Source organism: Drosophila ficusphila, unplaced genomic scaffold, assembly GCF_018152265.1.
Source record: "Drosophila ficusphila isolate 14025-0441.05 unplaced genomic scaffold, ASM1815226v1 contig_414, whole genome shotgun sequence".
NCBI classification, from domain to species: domain Eukaryota; kingdom Metazoa; phylum Arthropoda; class Insecta; order Diptera; family Drosophilidae; genus Drosophila; species Drosophila ficusphila.
Window position 1 is genome coordinate 12,140,737 of NW_025064328.1, and position 23,984 is coordinate 12,164,720.

General features: G+C 39.7%; 3 protein-coding genes across 3 annotated transcripts in view; 1 reads left to right on the plus strand and 2 right to left on the minus strand.

Annotated features, from left to right (window-relative positions):
- LOC108096695 (E3 ubiquitin-protein ligase MYLIP) overlaps positions 1–11,941 on the minus strand; it is a 28,419-nt gene extending 16,478 nt beyond the window's left edge. Inside the window, exon 1 of the mRNA XM_017198512.2 lies at positions 11,235–11,941. Within this exon, the coding sequence (XP_017054001.1) occupies positions 11,235–11,321 (87 nt within the window). The 5' untranslated portion in view covers positions 11,322–11,941. The remainder of the gene's footprint in view (positions 1–11,234) is intronic.
- A 5,212-nt stretch (positions 11,942–17,153) lies between these two features.
- LOC108096846 lies at positions 17,154–18,389 on the plus strand. Its single transcript, XM_017198759.1, has 2 exons — positions 17,154–17,239; positions 17,761–18,389. The coding sequence occupies exons 1-2, from the start codon at positions 17,228–17,230 to the stop codon at positions 18,037–18,039; spliced, it is 291 nt and encodes a 96-aa protein (XP_017054248.1). The 5' UTR covers positions 17,154–17,227; the 3' UTR covers positions 18,040–18,389.
- Positions 18,390–18,583: 194 nt separating this feature from the next.
- On the minus strand, positions 18,584–23,694 carry LOC108096845. The gene is made up of 7 exons (XM_017198758.2): positions 23,261–23,694; positions 20,684–23,163; positions 20,258–20,625; positions 19,920–20,198; positions 19,466–19,787; positions 19,160–19,308; positions 18,584–19,093 (listed from the first exon to the last, which is right to left on the minus strand). Exons 1-7 carry the CDS (start codon positions 23,556–23,558, stop codon positions 18,955–18,957), a joined length of 4,035 nt encoding a protein of 1,344 aa, XP_017054247.1. The 5' UTR covers positions 23,559–23,694; the 3' UTR covers positions 18,584–18,954.
- Positions 23,695–23,984: the final 290 nt, after the last annotated feature.

The following is a 23,984-nucleotide window of genomic DNA, read 5'->3' on the forward strand; positions in this document are numbered from 1 at the left end:
TTTGTTTTACAAGGTCCTCTGTCACCCTCTGTCTTACCGCAAGGTTCCCCCCACCCCCTCAACCCCCTCCCCATCCTTTCTTTGGCGGTAAAACGTGCAAGGAGGAGAAAGGCCAAAGAAAATAATAGTGAAAGCCACACAGGACTCGCTTCGGTTCGGGGCAATAAAACTAAAGCAAAAAAAAATATATATAAAGAAAGGGCGAAACAAAAGCCTTGCCATTAGAGACACATCAAAATGGCACTCAGCATGGCGCTAAAGGGGGGTTTTCAAGGGGGTTTCGGGGGGTTGGGGGGGTGGTTCAGTGGGGCCAAAGGAGGTGCAAAGTGGGTGAGGGGGAGGTTTTAGCTTGTCGGCTTTTACGAAAACTATATTCGAATACAATGGGAAAAGCATTCAATGCATTCCCCTGTTTCTGCGGTTTGTTTTGCGGGTTTGCATTTTTTTTTTTTTTTTTTTTTGGCTGCATTTTCACGCAATTTATTGTTCTCACTCTCCTTTCTCCGCCGCTTTTACTCGCTTTCTCCTGTTTCCTGTAGAAATTCCCCATTTTCTCTCTTTATTTTTTTATTGTTTAATATTGTTCTAAGCTATGCATGCTGGCTTGGCCTAGAGTAAGCTTTATTTGCAGGTACCGTTGGTAGTAGGGAAAATGGTAGTAGGGTAAAAAAGGTAAAAAAGGAGCGGAAGGTGGGAGGGTCTACTTGGCCATATTTCCGCTTAGTTGTTGTGCATTCGGGTTTCTATGGTTTTTGGCCCGCCTCTCGACCACTTTTCCCGCCAACCTTTGGCAAAATGGGCGAAAAGCAGTTCAAGGATAATATGCAAAAACCATGGAAACAATAGATAGCACTAGACGCCAAGTGGGTCTGCTGCAAAATTGTGGAGGCGCCTGCTTAGCAAATGACATTATCATTTGCCTCCAACATTGATTTTGCTCAAATTTCGTCATTGTCATGTGCAGGCACGATTTCTGCATCATCGTCAAAGTGCTCAGCGAGCACTGGAAAAAATTAGGGAAACAAATATTAAGTTATTTTCATTTTAAAAATTATAACAAAATTCTTAAAGCCAATAAACTCGACTTGATTGCTTTATAAAGAAAACCAGTGTGACCTGATGCAGTATTGTAAATTCAAGTGACCTCATCTGCTTTATAATTAACGTTGGGCAGTCTAATTTAATTTAACGGTTCGTTTGGGATCTCTTATAATATTAATTTAATCTAATCAACTTTTTCTTGCGAATTAAGTACTTAGAATGAAATTTCCAGTGCATGGTGCTAAAAGAAAAGCGCCACTGACTCTGCAAGCGGTAATTGCATTAAATGTCGGCTTAAAACCAGACGACAAAACCCCACCCTCTTCCACCCACTTCCCCCCCTACGATTCCTTGTTGCATTTTCGCGTTCTCCACTCGCAGCCTTGTCATTGTCACTGGATTAGTGTTTTAGACCTCGACGAACTATAACCTACCCAGCACTCACGTCGCCAATCCACCCACTCGTTTTTGCCGTAGAAGTGCTTCCAATTAGCCGTAGAATGGCCAAGACTCCGGCAACGCAACTACTGGCACTCCGGCAATATGCTCGCCTTAACCATTAAATCGATATAGATGCGAGGAGTTTTCGCCGTAGGAGTGGCGAATCAAGTCGACTTCACATCGCACGTGACGCCCGCTGACTTCATTCGATTCGATTCGAATCGAGCTTCTCCCTGCTTGAAATGCACCCACTCAATTCTGCTACACAGTTGATATTCCATTTATAGAACCAGTGTCTGACATATACTAAATTCGAGTTCAGAAATAGTTCTCACGTCCACGAGCAAAGTATTAACGCTTAGTATTTGTGTGGGGAGGTGAAAGCCTAGATGGGTTTTAGAAATGCGAATAAGCATTGGAATACGAATACGAATTTAATTGACTTACAATATGCAGTTGCTTTAATAATAATAAATGCAACACAAATAAAATTAAATTAGATTTAACCTTGAACTTTTTATTTTTAGAATCTCAAATAATAAGAAATATCCTAAGAAATGTAAGGCAATATATTTCAATGAAACCTTTGTAGAATTGATCTATCAGAATAGAGAAGTTTCATTCTACGTGCTTGTAATATTAAGACTTTGAAATTAGGAAACAAAAGTTTTCTTATAAAAACTCTGATCTACGCTAGCTATTTGTTCTTGTTTAATTCAAGTCACAATAAATTCAAGTTAGGAAAGTTGGAGCTACTGAATTTCGACTGTAGTTAGTTGACTTCTTTGTTTTTGCGCCTCCCTTTTTTTGTGCTGTTTCATAGTATAGTATTGTGTGCTTTGGCACGCGAATATAATTTCCTTTTGATTGGGCGCGCCTCGGCTCGACTTCATTCGGCGACTAGCTAGGAGCGATTTTCCAGATAGATTTGCGGGCGCACTGCCAGCACACGGTGTAAACATAAATTGCGCTGGCAAGGACACGCACACACACACACAAACGCGCACTCATAGAAGGGGGAGGGAGTAAGGAGTAAAAGGGGAGTGGGAGGGGAGGGAGGCGGAGGACTGGAGCAAGGACGCAGACAGGATGGCGCGCACGCACCACGAAGCCTTCGTCATGTGACCCTCGCAGCTCCAAACTTCAGGACTCGACGGCAAAGAAACCACACACACATGATGTATGCTCGCCAGGGTTGCCGAGTCGCAAAAAGCCAGGACTTCAGGAAGTGAATGAGGCGTATACCTTGCCACCCCCTCACCCTTTCCGTTGAACTGTGAACTTCAACTGCTTTTTCTTTATTTTACCCCTGGCTTTTCCACCTTTAAAACTTTCATCTCTACAAGAATAATAAACTTTGTAATTCCCAAGCCTTAATTCCTGTAAATCAAAAAACATATTTGTTAAGGAATTACTGCCTTATTTTATTTAGAAGTCTATAAAAGAGGTCAGTACTCTTTGATTATTTACAATTTATCACAATTTATTATCTTACTTTTGTTTCTGACTGTCAGGAATTGTTTAGCAACTAAGATATTAAAAAAGTTTTCAGAAAACAAAACAAACTCGCCAGAGACTTTATTTCTTTTTTTCGATTAAATTAAAAGTTGTGCTAGCTCTATTTTTGTAATATGCTAAATTCCCTTTTATGCTTTTACTCAAAGGCCGTTGTAATTTGACCAGAAGTAGAAGGAAAATTAAAAACGCCCCTGGCAACTCTGGCTGTGTGGGTTGCCCCGCAGGTTGAACATCGCCTGCGGTGCATTTTGCATTTTCAGACACAAACGCAAATGTCCAGCGAACATGATAAACGCCCTGCTGCAACCGAAGCGACATAAAAGTGATGGCGTTCGGTCGGCAGGAAAATGGGGAAAATGCATTGCGTTTTGGGCTTGGGTTTTGTGTGTTTTGTGTCCTGCATTTTGAGCCCGGACGCCCCAGCCAGTGGCAATTAATTCCGAAATTGGCCAACGACATGGTGGCGGATATTCCACCTCATCCTCCTCCACTCGGATTTAATTGTTTGGAAAATTAATTTTTGCTTTGACCAATTTTCCAGATTCTGCAGTAAGACTATTAGTCGCAAAATCATAGAAGCATCATAAATTACTACATAAATAAATAAATTTCGACCAGATTATAGTTTTGTCTAAGCGTTGGACCGAGAATTTATTGAGAGGACATCATAAACATTTACATTTATGGATGTCCACACGCATAAATTTGTATGCTCAACGCATTTCACTAAAGCAATCAATGCAAATGCGAATGCAAATCAGAGTTTTTGTTTGGTTACATTCTTGATCGGTATTTTTCATCGGTTTTTTCCTCCTGATGAGTGGAAATTTTGTTTTCGCACTTTCATTGGACTTCTGTATTTACAGGGCCTTACTAATTAAGCGGTAAACAACGGTAATTAAACAATATAATCGGCCACTGAATATGTATATCTTTGATTTAAATAACTTTTGGCCTGCTTCCTCGTTTTTCAGCACATTCAACTGCTTTGGTAAATAAAAATCCAATCCCATTCGAATAGTGGGGAAAAAATAAATTATATCCGGCTGTACAGTATCCACATTGTTCGGTTGTTTTTGGCTTGCTTGTGTGAACTTTAAAAATTTATGGCATGTTTGTTGTGGTCGAGCAAGAATCAAATGCGAGATACACTAACAAAAGATAAAAGGCAACAGTTTTAACATAATTAAGGATGAATACTTTTTGTTTCTGGTTTTCTGGATGAAAACATGAAAAGCTTTTAAAAAATAAAATGAAAATAAAACTATAAATTACCTAAGAAAGTTTTTTAATTAAGTTGTCAAATCCAAAATATAAAGATGATAGTTGCGAAAAAATGAGAAAGACTAAGAACAAAAAAGTTTAATTTTATAGAAAAAATAGTTTCGCTGAACAAACAACAAGAGAATGTTTAATGCGTTGCTGGTTTGAAAAGGTTCACTGCGTCCAAAAATAATTTAGTTTACGGTTTAAATAAAGACATTTAATTTTAATCATTTCGGTTGCCCGATTTAAATGAACTCTATTCTATTGCGTTGTATCTGGCTGAAACCAAACAAAAAGAGGCGAAATTGGCACAGAGCGGAAAAGCAATTCGCTCTCCGAGGTGCCAAATGGATCTGAAAACTCGGGGGACTCGCCTTAAATATATTTCTGTATTTATCTTGGGTTGTTTGTTTAAATTGTTAATAACTGTCGACTGCAACAAATAAAGCAACGCGAACCAGAGCGAAAAGCAACGCGACGGAATAAAATAACAAATTTACATACAAAGGCAAACATATGAACATATGTATGTATATATATATATATATATATATATATATATATATATATATATGGTATACATATACATATGTAGGTATGGCGAAAAATGAAACTTGACAGAAATACGAAAATAGGTAAATCTCGTTTTGTGCCTTTTGCGCTTTACATTTTTATTTTTCGCATTGGGCTTGGCTCCACAAAGGCAACAAAAAAAATAACACAGAGAAGAAGACAACCTAAAACGTGGAGAAACACAAATACAAACAACCTAAAACAACCTCAAGATACATAGATACTCAGATACTTTTGCTTATAAGTTATTCTTTTTGGGGAAGCACGTGTGTGCTTTTCTTCTTACAAAGAAGAAACAACTTCCCGATGTTAGGGCCAAAAATCGCATTTGGGGCCAAGGATAATAGGCCAGCAAACACGGCGTATGCTTAATATTAATCACTTTACCCCACTCAACGTAAATGGATAAACAAAACAAATGTGTTCTGGGGAAATTTTAATTTTAATTAAACATCTGTTGAAGGCAAACAAATGGAATGGAATACAAAACAAAAAAAAGGCGCAAAAAAGCTCGGAAATTGCGCTTTGGGAAAAAACTTGAAAACGAAATTATTAATGCTTATTTATCATTTACGCCTTGATTGCTTTGATATCTGACTTGACTGCTTCTACCTGTCCGCCTTTCGTTCTTCCCCCCCTACTCTTCCCACACCCCTTCCTCTTCCCCTCCCTCTCTTTATCTGTCTCTTCTGCGTTGTTGACATCGAGTATTAATATAAGAAAATTTCAAGCTTATCAGAAGAAGGTGATAAAAAGAGAGAGACACGAAAGCGATGAGTTTATTTTCTGTGCTTTTGACATTTGTTTTTGGTTGGGCTTGCATGCTCACATATATAGATAAATACATATATCCGCAGACATCTGGATAGATCGCTTGTTTACCACTTAGGTATGTATGCATTAACAAAGTAATGTGATTTTGGGGGGACCTGTTTTTATATGAGAGCTCTGATATTTCCTCGTGTTTGAATGAGTAACTATAATAAGGAATTATAAAATATTATAGAATATAAAAAATAAAATATTCGTATGTTTGTATTTAAATCTACAAATTTAGACAATGCAAATAGTTCTTACTAAAATACAATTTATAATTATAAATACATAAATGCATACCTATGCATATACATATGTGATACTTATTTATCAAATTTAAAATATGCATATCTTTTTACTAAAAATAGAACTTCTGTAATTTGCTTTGAGTCCTTTGAATGCCTGAGTTTTTTATTCAAATATCTTGAGCTCGAGCTGGCCTTTTGTCGTGTCACGAGAGACAAGCAAATTGGCCAGCGGCTGGTGCACTTGACCCGCCTCCAACGCCCCTTTTGCCACTTGAGCTGCCTCATCAAATCTTGCCTGGAAACTTGCCTCGTTGCACATCTTTCAATTGTTGCAAGTCGCACACTCGAGCCACGCCCAACCGCCCATCAACCCAACCGCCCACCAATGCCACGCCCAGCTCGGTAATCCCACACTTCAAGGGTGTTGAAAGAACCCATCATCCAGCTGCCTTCTAATCCTCCCACGTATCCCAATCCCATTCTCCCATCTACCATCTCCCATCTCCATTTTCCCCCTGAGGGGGAAAGCTTTCACAAAGGGGGTGAAAGGGGGAGGGGGAGTGGGGTTGGAGCAACAGCAGCGCTCGCAAATATAATTACACCTAGAAAATAGATGTCGTGCCGGCGGAGCAGAAGGATCTGATTAGCGCCGCCTGTTGACAGGCAATCCGATAAGGAATCACAATCAATGGGGGGGGATTATAAAGGACACAGTGGGCGAAGTCGTTCCAAACTATAAATTAGTGAAATGAAGTCCTTGTAAGTTTTTCAGTCTCTGTAAATCGAAGGTAAAACTGAAACCATTTAATTAATTGATGATTAAGGGAAAACTGACAAGTTTTAAACTCTTTGTATACATTTTATTTATTCTTAAGGTGAGTATATCTTTAGAAACTGATGGTAGGGGTTGCCCTACTTATTTAAACCGTTCAATTGGGGATAAGCAATTAGAAACTTAATCCATTAAAAACAGAAGCTTGAGGGTTTTTAATTTAAGTTGAGGATAGGTCATTTTCGGGGATACAATATCCTAGCTAACTAATTAGGTTAAAGACAATAGAATTTATATTATTTGGACACAGAAAAGTAAGAGTGACTGAGTCAGCAGACTTTCCCAGCAATCTCTTCCGGCGATTTCATCACACGTTTCGATCTAAATGGAAGCTATCATTTATGGGCTTTTCACTATCGTGACTCGACAATTGCCGGTTGTTTTCCATTTCCCGGCCCGTGGACTTTGTCATGTAACAGCAGGCTTTCGGGACATGCTCGAAATGTCAATCCGGAGTGAAGGAGAGCCACTCGATCGAAGTGAAGAACCCGAACGAACAGCAATCAAAAACAACTCAAAGGGGGCACTCAGAACTCAGCTCTATGACGACAAACGAGCGACGGCAATTCGAAAATGCAATTACAAGTAGCTGGTAATTGCAAGTAACTATTATCGGGCATAAAACTGTTGCACATGGCCCACAGTCTTCGTCCTCAGAATAAGAAGGGTCCTTAAGCGATGCCGAAATGGGTTTTCGCCAGTTGCTAAAATTGGCAATTGCTTGACTGACTGACTCACTCGCTCGCTCATTGGGTAGACACACCCAAAGAAAAGGCATATATACGAGTATTTGCATGCACATATTGCCTCCAAGTATGATTGTTAAATCGAGGTAACAAAAATGTAATTCTCCTTTGACATGCAAACTCGTCGAAAGCGTCGAAAGGCGGCCCACTGACGTCAAGGGAAAAGTTTTTCCTCCGATTGCGATTGTACTAGAAAAGGGGCGAAAAACTTTGTTGCTCCTGTCCGAGAGTCAGCCTGGCAGCTTGTAATTAAAATGTGCAACTGCTGCCACGCCCCCTTTACCCCTCCTCCCCCCTTGAGATTATTTCCCAGCTCGGGGTTCATTAGCCACTGGTGATAAGGCGCCAAGTCAAAGTTATGTAAAGGCTCGTCGTTATCAGTCGAGTATTTCGTTTACCAACCGAGCGGGCTTATCACTAAGCCTTGATTTAGACCCAGTCGAACGCCTCGTCATACCACTCCAAATACAAATCCCAACCTGAAGAACTCCCTTTGAATCATCCCGGCGCGCTTAATTAATAATTCTTTATTAATAGTCGGGATTTCTCATTGACAGTACGAAAATAACGATGACGAGCGAGTGTAACTTTTGGACACTCCTCTTATCGCCGGTTACAAGCGTCATTCTTATTCGAATGATAAGCTATTTGGTCATAAAGCGGCATTGGTATTCATAGATTAAGCTGACGCACGGCTCAAAGTTAAATTACGAAGGCAAAAAAAAATTAATATTAATTTGATTAATCCGGCCGAGTCACAGATGAGGTTCACCTCCCCCTTCGGGGGTCCCAACAATAAATGGGCTATACTATAAATAATTTTTAAACGCTTGCCAGATGTTTTCCCAGATCAACAGGCGTGATACGAGAGGAGTGTTATTGAACATTGGACTGGAAGCATATATAGAGTAGCATATATAATGTGCACAGAACATACGTGATTCGGTGCATGTGAAATTGATAACGCCCTGATTCGGATTCGGATTCAATGTCATCGGGGGATAATGCAACTGTTGCAGCGCCGAGAAAGAACCGATTATCATGGCTTAACAAAGAGGACAAAGGTTCGTTTATTTCTTTATATTATTTCTGTATATAAAAACACTCGAATTAAGCTGTTCAATAAACCCGTTATCGTGACTTATTTATATTAACTAAATAACTGGAAATAAAACGTAGGACAATCTGATTTATAGAACTGGTTATGAGTAGTTATGCCCTTTGAAGCCATTACAGTGCACCATAAATAGATTTCAATTAGCAATTATTAATAGCGCACTAATCACGACTCGTAACCTTTGTAATTACGATTATGGCTAAGCCTCCCCCAATAAAAACCATCTGCGTTGTGCCCCAATTCCCCTAGATGGTGTTGTATACGATTGTTGGGTTCAGAATCGTAAATGTTGATAGCAAATGAGCCGCACTGATAGGGAAAGGCGTTAGATAAGATAAAAACAAGTTGAAGAAGCATATTTCTCCGTGTCTTGTGCTGTCGGGTCTTGTTTTCGAAAGTAGATAATAAAGTTGGCAACGAATCGGGACATATATTCACCTGAATATTAATGCCTTTGTGTGCGGGGCAGTAACTTGATAAGTTCGCCCGATTAGATTGCACAAACACCAAGGCACTCCTCGCAAATAAGCCAAAGACTTAATTAGCCTGACAAACAGGGCCAATTGCCGAATTCGGTTTAATCTTTGGGGTTTTGGGGAAAGGGGCTCTTTGGCCTTTAATGTGAGGGGGAAACATAATCGTATGTATTTCGCTCGTAGTAACAGAACTCAGCCAAACAGAAGCAGAATGGTCAAGTGTTTGCACTAAGCGACTCAAGTGTCGACCACTTGTACATTGAACCCACTGGCAAAAAGTACACGGGGAAATAAATCGAAAAGAAACTTAAGGTTGATTAACTCAATTAGATTTTGCCAGTGATTAATAATTTATGTTGAATATACATAAATACATGAAGGAATATTTTCTATAATGCAAATGAATGCTTTCTTTATTTAATAATCTTGCAAAGAGGGTATTCATTTCACTAATAATTTTTTAATTATAAGATAAGAATTCTGTATTGCAATCCTCTGCTTTCTGTTGTTTTGCGACTTCAACACACCTTGGGGTTCTGAAAAACGATTGCGGGGGGCCGTTTGAGTCAAGGGTATTTGGCATTTAAAATGAATTAGCGCAAAACTAGTAAACAACAAGGCATTGAAATTGGACATGGCCTTTGTACTGATAAGAGAATGCGAATCGAAATTACAATAACGAAACACACACTCACTTCTGCCACTGATAAGCATTAAAATACTTTCATAAAGCTTACAGGTCCAGCCCCCACCAAAAAAAATGTTAATTGAAATCGAATCAAGTGCTTCGTTTTCGAATGAATGCCGAGTGCCTTTAAATGAAGATTCTTTTATAACATTTTTTTTATAGTAAGCCGCTCTGGTTTTAGCCGTAACGAAATTCGCCATCAAAAAAAGACCGCCATTAAAGTGAAATGAGAACATTTTTGTTAGTATGGCGTCGTGAACAACTTTGCACGTTGCCCATAAAAAGGTAATCATTTTTTAGTTATTTATTTCCAAAGATAAAAAACCAACCAATTTCTACACCTGTTATTCCCTTCTGGCTCAAGTGATTCGAAGGCCCTTCGGTATTACACCATGTCCTCTTATAAGGGAATCGTAATTTAAGGGCAATATCATACACGTGTAGGGAAAAATCGAGTAAACCAAAGTTGAAGATCGGTGATAAGCTATGAAGTAATTTCAAGGCGACTGCTTCTTCTATCGGAAGCTTGGTTGGACAATTTTGTAACCTCTGTGAAGTGGAACCGATGACTTGGGAGCAGCCTGTTCGGATAATTTTGTAACATCTATGAAGTGGAACCAATGACTTTCCCATTTGTTCTGTAACCCTAGGGTGGGGTTTTTCAAATTCAATGTCGCGAAGGCCTTGGCTTGGAGTAATGCGTAGTAATACAAGTAGTAAAATTGCATAAGCAATCTTTTAGGAAAGATAATAATGTTGTTTTGAATAATACATTAAATAAAAGCAAAGTCCAAAACTACAAATACAAATCTAATATTAATATTACTATATCAAATGTGTGAGGTTATGAAAAGTACTACTTAAGGTAATTTTTTCTTTAAATGTGGGAATACGTTTTGAAATTCTAATTTTAACAAGGGTTTCATAAGACAAAGAAGCATATGGAGCCATAAAAAATATGAGTGCTATTATTACCCAACGGTACAAGAATACTTTTATGGAAACTGCCGTAATGGATTTCTTGAAACTCATTTCAATTGCAAGTGGCGACTTTCAATTGATGTTCTTTCGTGAAGAGAAGGAAATGTAAGGTCAAATACAAGGGGAAAATGGAAATACATAGTAAGGGATTGGAATTTTTTGGTACTTGAAAGGGGAAACTCATTACCTTAGAAGACAACTTCATCATTCTTTCTTTGAAGATTAAAACTACAAGTTATATGGTAAAGAAACGTTTAAGATATCTAACAATAGTCAATCAATTTAAAAGAAACTCTCATGTCATATATTTTTTAAGGGACTTCCAAAACCAAACGAACATTCTTTCAATCTTTACCATAAAGCAAATCTTATTGTTTAGCGTTTATTTTAATCAGAGACTGTCATCGTGAACTTTTCGCCAACTGCTGCAGTGGGGATTCTATGGAAAATCACCAGCAATGGCAATCTATCTATAGCCGCGATGAACTCACCTTCTCCAGACACTCCTGACCATTGGCTTTGGGATCCCACTTGACGGCTTGCTGGGTGCCGTTGGGCAAGTTGACAATGCACCACATTTTGCCTGCCTTGTTTTTGTTTTCCTTGTTGCGGCGGCCGCTTGATTTGTTGTCTAACAGGTATTAAGCTCGGCTCAGCTGTGCGGTTCAAAACAATTGCATTTGGGATTGGCTTCCGGCCTGCTCGCTCGCACAATAGCCGAATTCAATACCAATACCAAAATCAAAATCAAAATCAAAATCGGAGCCGAGTGGCCGAGCTACAGGTTGCAATTTTCTACTCTTTTGCGCACCAAATTCAATTAGGTTCGCGTATTTTGTTCCAGTCTGTGGACCGTTAGCCAACTTCTCTGTTTGCGTTTTATTTAACTTTATTTGTTAACTTTTGAACGTTGAGCACTACGAAGTAATTTAAATAAATTTGCACTTTTGAAATTTTGTACACATTTTTATTTAGCGGCAACGAACGCACGCACGTATAAACTTTTGATTGTTGCTTCAGTAGGTTGGTTTTTTTTATTTCTTCTACTTTATTGTTGTCTCGTGAAACACATTCAATTTAATTCCGTTTATGTTTTCGTTTTTAAGACTCAAAATATCGTTTCGTGATATTTTTTCCCGGCGATTTTACGGATATCCTTGTTGTTGTTGTTGGTTGTATTTTTGTGTTGAACACAGCGCTGCCGAAAATCGAGTGAAAAAATGTGGAGCTCCGCGTTGCTTAAATAGACTTTTGTTCGCTGGCTCTCTTTTAAACTCTCGCAGTCTGAAACAATTCGCTTCGGAAATCGTCGGCAGACGAGTTACTCTTTTGAAAGAGAAAAGTACATTGAGACAAGTATGTGTGAATGTTGAGAAAGTACTCTTTAAAAAAATGTACATTAAAACATTTATTGGTTCTAGAACAGTTTTAAGTCTGTTGTTTCATGTATTAAAAATAATAAATAGTGTGTTTATTTTTAATTTGATTTATGATAACATTTATTTATTAGTACCTTTAAAATAATTGTTCTTTTTATAAGGCTTTTCTCTGAGTGCAATAAGAGAGCGAAGTGTTATATGTGATTCACTGCGGGGGCGAGAAGAGCGTTGGGGGCAGCTGTTACCGTCTGTTTCATTCACCTTCTCTGTCGCCCAGCTGTTGCTGTTGTTGTTGTTTTTAGCCACTGGGCTTTTGTTATCAGATTTTCTGCTCGCCGCATTGAAATTGAAATGCAGGTAAATTGTTGAAGGCGCATGTGCAGATATCTTTTCTTTTCAGTGCAGTGCAGCTGCCTCTGGCTTTGCATCTCTCTCTTCTGGCTTACTGCATTATCTCCACTTCGGTTGTTTGTGTTTTATTCGGACGACCTGCACAATATGAAGACTAATGAGTCGGTCCGGGAACATTAGGGTGGACCTGCAGGCATGGTAATCAAAAGATAGATCTGCACAAGAAATTGTTACCTTGAAGAGAAACCCTAGAATTGTTGCATTGTTTCTGTAATAGCTTAGCTTAGATATGATTGTTGTGACTGATCCCATTGGAGGTCATGTATATAAAACTGATCAATATCAGTGGAAAAAAAGAGCTTATTGTGTTCATGTTTGCTTACGTGATGCAAGTCACGAAGCTTTACAGTAATTTATTGCGCTAATGCACACCATTAAAGGTGTTAATTGAGTCTTATTTTTATCTGATCCCCAGAAATTGTAAATAAAGCGTATCCTTTGTACCTTTAAGTAACTATATTTTTAATAATATTCTTACCATCATTATCCGGTTGATATTTTAAATAACAAAGCATTGACGAATTACTAAGAAATTGTTTCTTTTTTAACTCTGATAAAAAAAAAAATCAAGAGATAAATATTTGTATATGCTTTTAAAAGAAAAGTTCAATTTTAGTTTATAATAGTGATCTTAAATACGATAGAAAAAGAAAAAGCTTTTCGAATTCAAGGCTTATGGCTTACCAGAGAATGCACTTTACTCCTTGGCAAAACCATCAGCTTCCAAATGTAAAGCGACTTGCATAAGTTGACACACCTCCGCCTTGATACTTACCCCTAATGTGTTTGTATGGGTTACGTTTAGTAGGTCAGGTGACACGGGTAACGGGTTACGGGTAACGGGTAATGGTGGCACAGGTGACACTGAATGGGAATGGACGGCCAGCCGGGTCACGTTTCCCCCAAATCCCCCAATAATAGGGTTTGCCCGGACTAGAACTGACCTTGGGCTATAGCATACTATGTATATAGTATGCAGTCGTAATGTGTGTCCATCAGGGGTTTCGGTACAGAAAATCAATATCACTGCAATGGCCATCGGCAATTGACAACGGACAATGATTGAATGGGGGATAATGGGGCCCAGTGTCTGGCCCACATCGGAATGGCATTTGTACAACTTCTGCCATAAACTATGCAAATCTGGCGTCTCCCAAGGGACATTTCCCATTCGCAAAATGTCGACTATATTCTGCCAACCAATTTAATTAGTTGGCAGGCAAACATTTGTGTAATCTCCGAGTAAACAGTTTGTTTGGCTCAATTTAGTTAGGTAAGATGCAATAAGTATGCGTATTTTCGTTGTGTACAAGACTTTCACAAAGATGTACAGCTTTTATTTTTATTTGCCAATCCAAAATTTATCATTCTGTTCTTGAACATAAAAATGTTCTTAAAACGTAAAATGTTAAAGCTTTATTTTTTAATGTTTTAAAATACATTCTTTGAAAACGAATTAAAAAATATTTATTTTTGTATTTTGTATAATTTTTCTGAGTAGAACAAATAATCTTACATTTCCTCTACATAGACCATAATATTTATCGACACGAGAAGCTTTCTAATCTTTTATTTATTCTTCCACCGAAAAGATATTTTACGCTGTCAAGTAAAATACGTAGAAATGAAAGAAATATGTAAAGTATTCTGAAAAAATTCGAATAATGATTTGGAATTCAGAAGAATTTAAAATATGTGAAAAATAAATATTTAAGGTATTAAAATTGATCTTTAAAACGTAGATTAAAATTATAAATAATACTATGGACTTTAAGCGTTATGCACTATATTTAAATATCAATAATACATACTATTATCAATATTACAAAATCAACTTCAAGAGATTCATGTCTAAAGCAACAATTAAGTAGCATTAAGGTATTGCAAAAGAAAATACGACAACCGTAATCTTAATTTTGACTTAATTAACTATCAATCTATTAAACTGGCAGACACGTTGGGAAGTCAACCGGTTTTTACCAAAATCGTTTAACTGGATCAATTGCTTTAACGATGCCGCTTTCGACCGATAAGAAAGCAGCGCCGTCAATAATTTTATATCCTTCAATCGGTGGCACTCTTCAGGCTCATGTTAAGATCATTAAACGCGATCAAGATTATAGACGATGGACTTTGGGCGTGCCATTCGCAGACTGTGTGGGTGGAAAAACAGGGCATGATTTATGGGGTCGGCAAAAGGAGATTACTTTATACAGAATTTGGCTGATGACATTACTCATTACTCATCTAGGACTGGGACCGAGACCGAAACAAACAAACGATGGCGGTGGGTGACCTCCCTTTTGATAAGAAGTCTGTAGGCGGTGCCAAATGTAAACAGTCTTAACATTATTAATAGCCGCCAATCGGAAATCACCATCAACTCCGCACTTAAAAATACAGAGACACCAGTTTCCTCATGCGCGGAAGATCCACTTGGCAACAGTGCCGCCGATCAATAACCATCCACAAGTAGTAAATCAGTTGCATGAATTGGGAAAAATTTGCACACTAAGTGCCATTATTTATGCTTCCACTTTTCGTGTCGATCTGATTACCGAAATCATTTGTCTGGCGAAATACTATGTGTATATTCGTATGGAGAGAGCGTGCTTTCCTCTCCGTTCGATTGGACTAATTAACTCAAAAAGCGAAAGAAATCAACACGAATTCCGTCTGATTGCCTTAATCTTCGACTCCAAAGTTCATTGTCTGGGCCAAGGAATCATTGTTTATTATTGACTTCTCCATACTCGAATTAAATGACAATGCCCTGGATATGAAAATTATATGTCAGTGGAGCATCAGTGAAAGATACATCCTGCTGGAAATAAACAAATGTTTAATTTGCTAAAAATATATGCAGAGGTTTAAGAGCGATTGCAGTAATTAATACAATGACTATAACGATGATGTGATTAGCCTAATCAGCGATGCATTGTTTGTTTGCTTAGTATACCTTAAACTAGGTCTTCAAATGTAGAAATAAAGATGGACTCAGAAATCGGTTCATCGCCTTTTCCGGGACTAAAATGTATGCTTTTCCACATCTTAACGAGCTAACAAGTACTTTTTAATCTACGCATCACCTTATTTTTTAATTCAACCACTTCTAATCTAAGTCAAACCAGCCCACTACAAATTCCCCGTAGATTATTTGTTGATGTGATTGGTTGTGAATGGATTACTATAAGGGGAAATTAATTTTGTTTATATTTAATCAATAGTTTACTGGTGGGATCAAAGTTGCCCTAAGGGTGAATTTTTTTATGTTATCAGTTTGTAGTATTTTCTTGTTTTACACTTTCTAATTTATAATTTATTTATGTTAAAAAATGGGAAAGCAACTTAGTTTCGTTTGGAAAAACACAGATTTATAGGATTGAATCTGTGTTATTCGAAGCCCTTCATAATATTCTCTCTATAGAAATAAGTCTTACCATCCATGACCTTGTTGTTACTTACATTGTCACTTGAAGTACGGAAAAATAAACCAATTAATTTCCTGCATCTATTTAGGGGAAAAACCGACATGTCGATTCCAAGAATTGGATATGCAATTACAGACTGATGCAACGCTTAGTAGTTTTCCGCAACGGAAATTAATTTAATCATGTGGGTAAACAACAGGTCTGCTAAAGCGTGATGAAGAATGTGGGTGAGATCATTCAATAAATGCGAGGAGAAGGATGTTTTGATTGATTCATTAGGTCCCCATTCCCGGAGATTCCTATTTATTGCCGGAAGTAAACACTGACCGAGACATTGCACAATAAAAATGTGAGGCTCGATTGGGATCAGAATGATCGGTTTGTAATCAGTTGGGCGACCATGAATTCCCATTATCAGCAACATGATGTTTCACTAATTGACTGTGTCTACGCAACATTAATGTGCAGTATGCGGACATACATATATTCGCACGATCGTCGGAGGAATAAAGAGAATGCTCTTAGTGAAGAAACTCAATTTTTAAAATTTAAAATTAAAAATTCTTTACCTCTTCAAAATTTTTAAAGAACAATTGATTTGATAAATGGGTTTTAAAAAACATTAAAATAAATTCTACGTAATTCTGTCACAGTTTGATTATTTATTTCACAACCCATTTCCAACGTAATTTCAAAATATTAGGTAACAAGAAATGAAAAAAATTTTCTCTGCATTTGAACTTTCGAAAAAGTCTCACATAAATCCCATTGATATTAATGAAGATAGGCTTACCTTTTATTACATTTAAAATTCTTATTCAAGCTTGTCAATCTTTTGAGATCATAATGACTTGTGAATAAATTGGAGTTTGTTTTTAATGTACCCCTAATTAAGATGATTTTGCAAACGTGCGTAGTGTTCTGTTTGCTCTCATATCAAACCCAAAAATGGGTGTTGCGATTACCAAAACCCATTGTAAATACCGCCCAATCACGGGAAGTGCCCACTCCTTCGCACGTTCGTCTGATATAGGGGGCAATACCTGGTATTCGCCTATCAACCATAATGTGTCACGAATGCTGCACGATCTCAGCACGATCTGTGCGTAAGCTTCGGATGGCGATACGTGGATCCCAAGTATAAAAAGTAATGCTCGAGCCCCGCGGGCTTCCAGTTGCGAGCTACCCGTCTAAAGCAAATAATACATTGAGAACTAAACGATTTCGTCGTGGTGCGGAGAAAGTATTAGTTTAACCAACAAAATGGCTAAGAAAGTAAGAACGAACAAACACCTGTCCCTGATTTCTGTGGTCCGAATACAAAGTCTAACAAAGCACCCAATAATAATGCCAAGCGGTAATCAGCGATCGGAATAAACCTTGATACAAATAAAGCAATTACACTTCACAATGATTAATATCAGGTGCCAAAAGAAAAACACTCGAAGTGAATTGAACTAATAAATCGAATTCGAATCTTTCTGCGAACGTGAAAAGATTTATTTAAATTGATAAAAGACAATTCTGACATGTGTTTGTCCGCAAACATATTATGCGGAGCGTAAACTCAATGTGTGTCAATGCCCCATCCTCTAATTGAGATATATGTGTAGTCCTTTTGTTGAAATGTGCCCAAAGACTGGGAACTCCTTGGAATAATAATAATAATAATACCATTAAACAAGATGATATTAGCTAAAACCAGACTAAAGCGCATCGAACAGAACTTGCCGCTCAATTGTGTCACAGTCACGAAAATTCAATTAACGAATCGTTCACCTTTCGACTGATTCCAGATCTTCTGCAATTTATTGGTGTTGACCCTACTCGTATTCAGTGCCGATGCTCGACCCTCGTCGGTGGAGCCTAAGGCGGATCCCAGCGATTATCACGGGAATCTGTCGGTGGAAACCGTGCTGAAAGTGCAACAGTGCGAAAAGGACTCCAATACGATGGAGTTGTGCATGAGATGCGCCAAGGTGACCAAGTCGGATATCGTGTATCCTTCCTGCTGCAGCAATGAGGACGGCATCAAGGATTGGTGCAGGGAGTACGTCTTCTATGGCATCGAATAGATTAGGTTTAATGGACGGGCAGGAGGCGATTAAAACTGTGTAAATTATGTCGTACTCCTGTGTGGATTGGCTGTGATATACCCACTGTATTTATTTTAAATTATGTTTAGGAATAAACAAGGCTAAATTAGCATATTCGTGGTCTTTACCCTTTCCCACTTAAAAACTTTTCATTTCATTTTGTACGTTTCTTTTATTTATTTATTTCATCTCTTTCTTTTTTTGGTGTATTGTGTTTTGTAAAATCATTTTTTGTATTTTTAGAAAACTTTATAATAATTGTACATGTTTAAAGATCATTGGAAAGTGATTTCGAAATGAAAAAATAAATTTGGCCTTCTTTTATGCGATACGAAAACTGTTTTTAATTGGCAATAAATTGTTTTAAGAATGAGTGGTTTTAAGCAAGCCTTTATTAATAACTAAGTACGCGTGTTTAAATTGACGATTTCTTATTGTTTGTTGGTTGCCCTCGGGCATTTGTTGATGGCGGATTGATCAGAAATCGTTTAAAATAATAAAGTAAAAAATGAAAAGCCGATAGTAAGATGCACATCCGTTCCAACGTAAACCCGAAACATCGTTTGCGAGCCTCGACGAACATAGAACTTGCACTACACGAGATATATATATATATATAAATGTATATAACAAACAAGGTACAACCTAGTAACGATTGTTTTTTCATTTTTTTTTTTTTTTTTTTTTTTCTTTGTTCTTTTTCGATTTTTTATGGTTTTGCACTCGCTGCTGCTTCTCTCCGTATGCTTTGCAATTGATTTGTGGGTTTCTTTCTTTTTTACGTTGACTGAAAGCAACATTTAAATATTAAGTCGCGTGAAGAGTTCAACTTACCAGAATTCAAGCACGCTATTAAATATTTTAGTTTTTAAGTTAGTTGTTTTTTTGTGTTTGTTAGTTATTTAGAGAGGGTATTGTCTTTGGCAGCTCGTTTTGGGAGTCGGAACGGGCTAAATGCAGGTAGGAGCAGTCCGCGTCCTCGCAGCGACCCATCAGATCAAAGGGGCAGATGGTGGCGTGAACATCGAGGTGGCTTGAAAACGGAAAATGGAAGCAAATACATTTCGCCGGAATGCTGAATCGTATAACTCGTACTTACCTATTGTAATTCCGCGACATGGGCGTTTGATAAGTACGAAGGTAGCCGCCTCTCCTACAGAACTCCACGTCCTTCTCCTCGCGCAGTTCCCGCATTGTGGTAACCGTATAGGGTGCCGAAACTTCCACCGGTTTCTCCTGCGCCTGATCCTGAAAATAAACTCAACCGTTTCGTTAGGGCGGGTTTATGGCAGCACATTCAGAAATGAAGTGTTCAATACACTCAATAATAACAGCGGTAGCCGCGTAAAAATGAAGTTCTTAGCAATAGTTTTGAAGCAATTTGTACAAATCGAAATCCACGCACATCTGGAGGCTCTGTCTCCGTTTCAGGTTGGCTTCCCGTCGCAGGCTCTTTCCCCGTTTCAGGAACTCTGGAAGGTTGAGTAGGTTCTAAAGCTGCTGGTTTCTGGGGTATCGCATCCGCTAATTCCTTTGGCTGCTCAGGCGATACAATCTCCGGTTGATTCGTCTTCGATTCCGTTTCAATCACAGCATTTGGTTGACTGACCGCCACATCAGTCAGCTTCTCGAGGTCTTCGAACTTCATTATGGAATTGTAGAGACGTATCTCCTTAGTGAGTTGTGTAGATTTACGGGTGATGGCCGCCTTGCCCTCGTCGAGTAACCTGCAAGAAAATCAAACCTATAATCTCATAGAGCTCTTCTTCTTCCCTCTAATTCGATTTGATTTCTGTGATCGCTTTGTTCCAGCTTTCCCACGCCGTTCTGGATCATGTTGCGCTTGATGATAGTAGTACCTGTAGTCATCGCCCTTCAATCCTCGGCCCAAGTCCATTGCCGCCGCATGGAGCTTGTGTCTTTTCTGCTTCAGTGATATGATAATCTCATGGCTGGCCTGGATCTCCGGCTGAATCCTCGCCAGCTTGAGTTCCTCCTGCCTGACAGCCTGCTTCACAGTCTGCATTTCGGCGTAAAGATCCTTGAGACGTTGCGAGCAACGCAGACGTATTGCCTTCGACTTTTTGGCTTCTTCGACCAATTGCAATGATTTCTCGAGATTAACTAGCATGCTTCCCCTGTAAAAATAAAAAAGCAGAGATAAGTAACTATAGGCTTTGTTCACACATGTATCTACCCAATCTTGACAAACGAATTCTCAAACGCCTTCAGTCGACTCTCCTTCGACTGTTGATTCAGTTTGGCTTTTGGTTTAGTTGTCTTTGCATTTGTAGTTTTCGCTAGTGGTTTCCCAGCTGCTGTGCTAGCTTTACTATTGGTGCTAATTGCAGTTGATACTGCTAACTTTGTAGTATTTTGCACCACTTTAGTTGTAGCTGGCGGGGTAATTTTGATAAGCGGTGGCCTTTCAACTTTATCTGCTTTACTGGTAGCCAAAGGAACTGTGCTTTTGGTTGCCTGGACCCTCTTCTGTTCCAGCAGTTGCATTCGCTCAATCAAACGGAGGTATTCCTTTTGCGATGCCACTGGCAAATGCCGAACAGACTACAAAGAAAAAACAAATAATATAAAACGCTTGAAACTGGATAAAAATAAGATATACCACTGGCGTCGTCTTGGTTGGCTGTGTCTTGGGAGCAATAACTGTTGGCTGCTTCTCATTAACCTTGTCCGTTTCAGAAACTTTTTCAGGCGGCGCTTCTGGCGATGCAGAGGCGGGTGCTTTCGATCTAGCTTGCTTCAGGAAATCATCAATCTTCTTCTCGAAGTATTCACTGATCACAGTTCGCCTGAGATTGTTATTGGCGCTAGGTGCCGATTCCGCAATCTCGGATATGGGAGTATTTGATCTGGTCGTGGAGCCACTGCCACTGCCCATCGCCAAACTCAAGGGACTGGCAATGTCCGTGTAGCTTGCATAGGCAAAGCTCGAACTCAGCTCCAGTTCATCATCGCTGGCGGCTGACTCCTCTGCTAAGCTAATGATCAGCTTATTCACCTTGATGCTGGCAGGATCAACGGTTGTAATGAGGCGGGTGCTGGATGAGGTCACAGTTGGACCATGCAGAGGAGCACTTGGCTCCTTTATCATTAAGGTTGTTGGCCGCTTATTGCTCAAACCAGACCCAGAATGCTCATCGATTGGTATTTTCCTCTTGGCTGTTGTCTTTTTGTTAATCACCTTGTTGGGCTTGACGATTTTTATGATTTTCGTGGAGGGCGAGCTTGGATTCTTTGCCTGAATGGTTGGCTTGGCGACTGGCTGTGGGGATTTCACAGTTTGTACGGGGATGGAAGGAGTTTCCAGTAAAATCGGTTCCTCAACTTTCTCATTCGGCAACTCCTTCTCTGTTTCCAATTCAGTACTTTCTTCTTGGCTTGTTTGCTGATCCTGTGATTCCTCTTCACCTTTTACTGGCACCGAAGAAGATTGAAAGCGCCTCACTGCATTCTTGAGTATCTCTGGATTAAGAGCTGATTTAGAATTTGGTTTACTTGCCCGCTTTTTGCTTGCTATACTGGAAAGAAGCAGTAAGCGTAACTCTTCTGGATCATCGGAGTCATTATCCTGGTTTGATTCCTCTTTAATTTGAGCCACAGGACCTGATGAAGGAGCAGGCAAAGGTGCAGGAACAGGAGCAGGTACAGATGCTGAAACTGAAGTTGCAATAGAAGCAAAAACTGAAGCGGGTTCATTGGACGGAGGAGGCGACCTTGGTGGAGGCGGAGGAGGCTTGATTGTCCGCAAATTGGATAGTAATATGGCTCGCAATGCTCCCGCCTCGTCGTCACTTGATTCCGCCTGATATTGATCGTTACTCTTCATATGCGTTTGCGAGTTTTCCATCGAAACAGACTGCATCTCCGTAAAAGAGCTCTGATTGGAGTGCTGGTCGACCAGGTGCATGGCATCCCTGGCATCCTCATCCTCCAGATGCATCTGTGGAATGTGAAATGGCGGTGGTGGCGGCGGAATTTCGTCATCATCGTCGAAGTAAGCGCCATTCTCTCCCCTTAACCGATCGTCCGTCTTCATGTCCTCTTCATCATCCTCGTCTATCACAATGGGCATCGAAACGGGCGGCAGGTTGTTGGGCATGAAGCAGCGCCAACTGCCCCCAGCGTTGTTCATCGAATTCCAGTTACCTAACCAGGGATTCCAAGCATCCTTCTGCTGATCATCGCTGTCCGTTTCGGCCAGGTCCATGTCCACAGGCTTTGTGTCCACGGCATAGTCCGTTGAGTATCTTGGCGGACTTTGAACGCGTTCGGGCGATGTCGCTGGACTGATCTCCATGAGGTCATCGATGTCGTCGTCGTTGGAAATGGCGGGATGTACGCGATTGATCATATCAGTGGGCGAATAGGCTCGCTCGGCATCGCGCTTCTTGCGGGCCTGATGTTTTCGCAACATGGCAGATTTGAGTGCTATCAATCGCAGATTAAGCTCGGGAGGATCTTCGTTTTGCGACTGCTCCTGTTCGGGTTCCTCTTCCCTGCCTTCGCATAATTGCTGGAGAGGTGACAGTTGAAGTTCCGCCTCCTGTTCGTACTCTTTTTCGAACTTGGGACTGGGGGATTTGCGTATGCGATACTGCAGGCGCTCCCTTAAGCTGTTTTTGTACTGACTTATCACATCTTGCCCACCCTCACGCGCCAATGCCACGCGCAGTTTATCCCTGCTGAGTTTGAGCCTTTCCAGTTCAATCTCGTCGTCTTCGTTTTCATCGTTTATATCGTATTCACCCAGTTCGCCATCGGTAACGCTTTCCAGGGAATCGTGCAGTGGATAGAGTGACTGATGGCGATGCTGGTGATGATTGGACTGGTGGTGATGATAGCCCTGTTTTCTGCGCTGTGGTGGCGGCGATGGCGATGGTGAAGACTGTTTATGGCGCCTGGCGAAGGGATTCCTGCGGTAATCGCTGGACATCGAATGATGGCACTTTTTCCCCGCCTCCATACGGCGCAGTTTCTGCTTACGATACCTGCGGTGTACTTCAAATTCATCATCCGACTGACTGGAAACATCCGAAAGGATATAAACAGGCGACTTTTGCAGATAAGCAGACTTTGGGTAATCTGGAATAAAAAAGATTTATCACCGATCATTAGCATTGTTTAAAACGCAATTACTTGAGATCAACCCCTAAAATGGGAAACCCAACATGTTGCTTACTGTATTGATGCGCCAAATTTGCGGACAGAATATCCATGCGTTCCACATCTTTGTTATTCTCCTCCAGCTGCTGGATGCGAGCACGCAGTTTGAATTCCTCGTCTTCGGACGAGATGATAAGCTCGAATTCGTCGACAATCTCGCCTTCCTCGCGATCCTCCTCAGCGACCTCTCCATCATCATCGACAGGGTCACAAGGTTCTTTGCTAACGCGATTATCATTCAGTTCAGGGGGTTCCTTCTCGGGCTCGGAACACGGTCGCGATTCCGGAGGCTCCGTGGCTGTGCAGACCACCATTTTTTCTGCAGGTTTCTGCACGCTTAGCACTTTTCAGGTAATCACTGACACTTATGCACCAAAATTACGCTAGTTTTTTTTCATTGCCTTTGTGCTGGTGATGGCTATTGATTAGGCTAGAGATGGTACTGTATCGTGAAGATTTTGGCTCTAAATACCGATAAGACCAAAATACCGAATCATCGACGGTGTATTGAATTTTATAACAATAATAATAGATTTAACATTTCGGGTCGTAGTATGCATTAAAACCCTTTCATTATTTCTTTCTCCTTTAGTAACATATATTTAAAGTTTAACCCACAATTCATTTGAAATTAACACCTTGTATTTTCAATATGTGATTTAGTAGTGTTTTGCGTTTTGGTTTTAATTTAAACTCCTATTTAAATATGACAAACAATTATAGACTACAATGATTAAGAT

Excerpts from the sequence above, each read along its gene's own strand:
- LOC108096845 (XM_017198758.2), bottom strand. The coding sequence starts at position 23,558 with ATGGTGGTCTGCACAGCCACGGAGCCTCCGGAATCGCGACCGTGTTCC. Across the intron at positions 19,788-19,919 it reads TTGAAGGGCGATGACTACAG|GTTACTCGACGAGGGCAAGG; the intron begins GTACTACTATCA and ends ATTTTCTTGCAG. Across the intron at positions 19,094-19,159 it reads ATGTCGCGGAATTACAATAG|CCACCTCGATGTTCACGCCA; the intron begins GTAAGTACGAGT and ends TCCGTTTTCAAG.